Source organism: Colobus angolensis, unplaced genomic scaffold (assembly GCF_000951035.1).
Source record: "Colobus angolensis palliatus isolate OR3802 unplaced genomic scaffold, Cang.pa_1.0 Scaffold66, whole genome shotgun sequence".
NCBI classification, from domain to species: domain Eukaryota; kingdom Metazoa; phylum Chordata; class Mammalia; order Primates; family Cercopithecidae; genus Colobus; species Colobus angolensis.
The window spans coordinates 1,955,142-1,960,195 of NW_012120265.1; the positions used below are offsets into that span (position 1 = coordinate 1,955,142).

General features: G+C 47.8%; 1 protein-coding gene across 2 annotated transcripts; it reads left to right on the top strand.

The window, feature by feature from the left end:
• Positions 1 to 4,411: 4,411 nt before the first annotated feature.
• On the top strand, positions 4,412 to 4,829 carry LOC105500331 (ATP synthase subunit f, mitochondrial-like). Of its 2 annotated transcripts, XM_011925774.1 has the most exons (2): positions 4,429 to 4,549; positions 4,667 to 4,695. In XM_011925774.1, the coding sequence occupies exons 1-2, from the start codon at positions 4,429 to 4,431 to the stop codon at positions 4,693 to 4,695; spliced, it is 150 nt and encodes a 49-aa protein (XP_011781164.1). The 2 variants fall into 2 exon arrangements, with proteins under 2 accessions (XP_011781163.1, XP_011781164.1); XM_011925773.1 differs by having other exon boundaries at positions 4,412 to 4,829.
• The last annotated feature ends 225 nt before the right edge of the window (positions 4,830 to 5,054 follow it).

Genomic DNA, 5,054 nt, shown 5'->3' on the forward strand with positions numbered 1-5,054 from the left:
CCCACCTCAGCCTCCCAAAGTGCTGGGATTACAGGCGTGAGCCACCACACCCGGCCTGATTTTTTATTTTTTAGACAGAGTCTCGATCTGTTCCCCATGCTGGCGTGCAGTGGCACAATCTGGCTCACTGCAGCCTCAACCTCCTGGGCTCAAGCAATCCTCCCACCTCAGCCTCCTGAGTAGCTGGGACCACAACTATGCACTATCACACTCGGGGTTTTTTGTTTTGTTTTGTTTTGTTTTTTAGATGGAATCTCACTCTATCACCCAGGCTGGAGTGCAGTGGCGTGATCTCGGCTCACTGCAACCTCTGCCTCTCAAGTTCAAGCGATTCTCGTGCCTCAGCCTCCCAAGTAGCTGGGATTACAGGCGCCCACCACCATGCTGGGCTAATTTTTGTATTTTTAGTAGAGACAGGTTTTTACCAGATTGGTCAGGCTGGCCTGAAACTCCAGACCTCAAGTGATCCGCCCATCCCAGCCTCCTGAAGTGCTGAGATTACAGGCATGAGCCACAGCACCCAGCCCCACACTTGGCTAATTTTTTAAATTTTTGTGTAGATGGAGTCTTGCCATGTTGCCCAGGCTGGCTTTATTTATTTTAAGCCCTTCTTTTTTGCCCAATTCATTTAGCACTTTATTTTTTTTGAAATCTTTCTATTTTTATTCATTTTTTTAAGAGACAGTGTCTCACTCTGTCACCCAGGCTGGTGTGTACTGGCATAATCAATGCTCACTGCAGCCTCAACTTTCTGGGCTCAAGTGATCCTCCTGCCTCAGCCTCCTGAGTAGCTGAGACTACAGGTGCATGCCACCATGCCTGGCTAATTTTTTGTATTTTTAGTAGAGACGGGGTTTCACCGTGTTAGCCTGGATGGTTTCTATCTCCTGACCTTGTGATCCGCCCACCTCAGCCTCCCAAAGTGCTGGGATTACAGACATGATCCACCGTGTCCGGCCCTGGCTAATTTTAAAAACTTTTTTTGGATAGAAACATGGTTTCTGTATGTTGCCCAGGCTGGTCTTGAACTCCAGAGATCAAGTGATCCTCTGGCTTTAGCCACTCAGAGTGCTGAGATTACAGGCATGAGCCACTGTGCCTGGCTGTTTTGTAGAAATGGGGTCTTCTTGCATTACCTAGGCTTGTCTCAAACTTCTAGGCGCAAAGCAATCCTCCCTCCTTGGCCTTCCAAAGTGCTGGAATTACAAGTGTGAACGACCACGCTTGACCCTAGACATTTCTTCTTCTTCTTCTTTGAGACAGAGACTCACTCTGTCACCCAGGCTGGAGTGCAATGGCACAATCTCAGCTCACTGCAACCTTCGCCTCTGGGGTTCAAGCGATTCTCCTCCCTCAGCCTCCCAAGTAGCTGGGATTACAGGCACCACCACCACCACACCCAGCTAACTTTTGTATTTTTAGTAGAGACAGGGTTTCACCATGTTGACCAGGCTGGTCTCGAACTCCTGACCTCAGGTGATTCGCCTACCTCAGCCTCCCAAAGTGCTGGGATTATAGGTGTGAGCCACCATGCCTGGCCATGACCCTGGACATTTTTATAAATGGAATCAGACACTCTATGGTCTTTTGTGCCTGGCTTCTTTCACTCAGCATCGTGTTTTCAGGGTTCATCCGTGCTATAGGATGGATCAGTGCTTCATTCCTTTTTATGGCTGCATAGTAATCCATTTCATGGATTGACCACAGTCTGTTGATCCACACATCCTTTAAGGAACAGCTGAATTGTTTCCACTTTTTGGCGATCGTGAACAATACTGCTATAAATGTGTGTCTTTTAGCCCTTTTTGAATAGTTAACCGGAGTGGATATTCCTTTTCTTTCCTTTTCTTTTTTTTTTTGAGATGGGGTCTCCCTCTGTCACCCAGGCTGGAGTGCAGTGGTGCGATCTCAGCTCACTGCAACTTCTGCTTCCCAGGTTCAAGCAATTCTCCTGTCTCAGCCTCCCGAGTAGCTGGGACTACAGGTGTGCACCACCACACCTGAGTTTTGTAGTTTTAGTAGAGACAGGGTTTCACTATATTGGTCAGGCTGATCTTGAACTCTTGACCTCAGGTGATACACCTGCCTCGGCCTCCCAAAGTGCCGGGATTACAGGCGTGAGCCACCGTGCCCAGCCATGAAGTGGACACTCCTATTCTGGACATAGAATGACAGTGATTTTTCCGCACATAGAATGATTTTCCGCACATAACATGATTTTTCCTTTTCTTTCTCTTTTTTTTAATTGGAGACAGGGTCTCACTTTTGTTGCCCAGGCTGGAGTGGTGTGACTGTATCTCACTGCAGTCACTCCTGTGGTCAGGAGATGGGGAGGTTTGGCCATGTCTGTGGTTTGGACAATGCTCTTATATTCATCTGTGGTAAGACTCAGTTGCAGAAGGGTTTTCATTTTTGACTGGTTTTATCCTGGACAGAGTGGCCCTGTTTGATGTGGTCATTCTGTGAAATGGTATATGTTCAACCACAGAACTCCTCGGCTTCACTGTGACTACCAGCCCAACTCCCAGTTGACCAGAACCTGGGGCCAATTTTTTCTTTTTTACTTTACATTCACCTTCTCACCTTTGCATATGCTGTTCCTTCTGCTCAGAATGCCTTTCCCTCCCTGTCTTCACTCAGCTCTTTCCTTCTCAAGTTTCAGAGCGCTGCTTAAATGCCACCTCCTCTGAGAAGCCCTCTTTGATCACCCACGGCCTTGGCCTCCCAAACCCATGGGATTACAGGCAACATCTTTCGCGGCTGGTTAGGTTTTTTTTGTTTTTTTTTTTTTTGAGAGAGGGTCTCACTCTGCTGCTCAAGCTGGAGTGCAAGCAGTGCAATGGCGGCTCACTGCAGCCTCCAACTCCTAGGCTCAAGCAATCGTCTTGAGTAGCTATGAAGACGAGCTCGCCACCACACCAGCTGATTTTTTTTGTTTGTTTTATTTTTGCAGAGACAGGGGTCTCTCTGTCTTGCCCAGGCAGGTCTCAAAACTCCTGACCTCAAATGATCTTCCCACTTTGGTCTCCCAAAGTGCTAGGATTACAGGCATGAGCCACTGTGGCTGGCCTGTCATCTTTCAAGTTTCCCAAGTGAGGAGAAAAGGGAGGGAGAAAGCCAGAAAAAAATAAGTTAGAGGAACAGTTCTTGCTGTGGGTCTCAGTATGTTGCCATGTCCCTATGAAAGACAGAGAAAGAGAGAAAGAAAAGGAAGGAAAGAGAGTGAGGGAGCCCAGAAAGAAAAGAAAGGGAAAGGAATGAAAGATAGAAGAAAGGAAGGAAAGAGAAAGAAATAAAAAAGAAAAGAAAAAGGGAAAGGAAGGAAGAAAAAAGAAAAATTAAAGAACAGAGATAAAGGGGGCTCCAGACAAACATAAAAATTGGACCTTCAAAAGACAATTGGCCAGGTGTGGTGGCTAACACCTGTAATCCCAGCACTTTGGGAGGGAAGCTGAGACGGGCAGATCACCTGAGGTCCCAAATTCGAGACTAGCCTGGCCAACATGGCAAAAACCCGTCTCTACTAAAAATACAAAAATTAGTCGGGCATGGTGGCTCACACCTGTAGTCCCAGCACTTTGGGAGGCCAAGGTGGGAGGATCTCTTGAGCCCAGCAGTTCAAGACCAGCCTGGGCAACAAAGCAAGACCCTATCGCAATTTTTAAAAAAACGTTTCAAGTAGGCGGGTATGGTGGTACACACCTGTAGTCCGAGCTACTCGGGGGGCTGAGGCAGGAGGATTACTAGAGCCTGGGAGGTCGAGGCTGCAGTAAGCTGTGATCGCACTACTGCACTCCAGCCTGAGCGGCAGAGTGAGATCCTGTCTCAAATAAATAAATAAATAAATAGCACAACAGATGATTGCCTCATGAGAATTTGATCTTTCCATTAAAAGTCTCCTCTCCAGTGGAAAAGTCTCACAGTGGCCACTCAAATTCTAAATTGTCCCCAGTGGGAGGTACCATTGGAGAGAGACACATTTTGTTTGTTTTTCTGAGACAGGATCCGGCTCTGTCACCCAGGTTGGAGTGCCATAGCGTGGTCATGGCTCACTGCAACCTCTGCCTCCCGGGCTCAAGCGATTCTCCTGCCTCAGCCTCCTGAGTAGCTGGGACTACAGGCTACTCAGGACGCTACACAACACTGTGCACAGCTTCCTTATAAGGTTTTGAAATGGTGAAAAGTTTCCCAAAGGACAGTGGAACACTTTGGCCATCATCATTGACTCAAGGGTGACTTACTGAGTCTAGACCTGTCCTCCCGCTATCGACATTTCCCCCGATGGATCCACAATGCAATCCCAGCACTTTAGGAGGTCAAGGCAGGAGGATCACTTGAGCCCAGGATTCGAGACCAGCCTGGGCAACATGGTGAGACCTCGTCTCTACAAAAAATACAAAAATTGACAGCAGACACCAGGACTCCAAGATGGCGTCAGTTGTACCAGTGAAGGACAAGAAACTTCTGGAGGTCAAACTGGGGGAGTTGCCAAGCTGGATCTTGATGTGGGACTTCAGCCCTAGTGGCATTTTTGGAGCATTTCAAAGAGGTTACTACCGGTACTACAACAAGTACATTGACGTGAGGAAGGGGAACATCTCGAGGATTACCATGGTGCTGGCATGCTATGTGCTCTTCAACTACTGCCTTTCCTACAAGCATCTCAAGCATGAGCGGCTCCGCAAATACCACTGAAGAGGACACACTCTGCACCACCCCCTGAACCCATGACCTTGGCCCGAGCCCCTCCGTGAGGAACGCAATCTCGATCATTGCTGAATCCTTTCATGCCCTAATGGGAATTAACCTCCAAATGAAAGATGACTGGTGAAAATAAATAAATAAATAAATAAAAATACAAAAATTGGCCAGGCGCGGTGGCTCACACCTGTAATCCCAGCACTCTGGGAGGCTGAGACGGGTGAATCACAAGGTCAAGAGATCAAGATCATCCTGGCCAACATGGTGAAACCCCGTTTCTACTAAAAATACAAAAATTAGCTGGGTGTGGTGGTGCACACCTATAGTCCCAGCTACTCGGGAGGCTGAGGCAG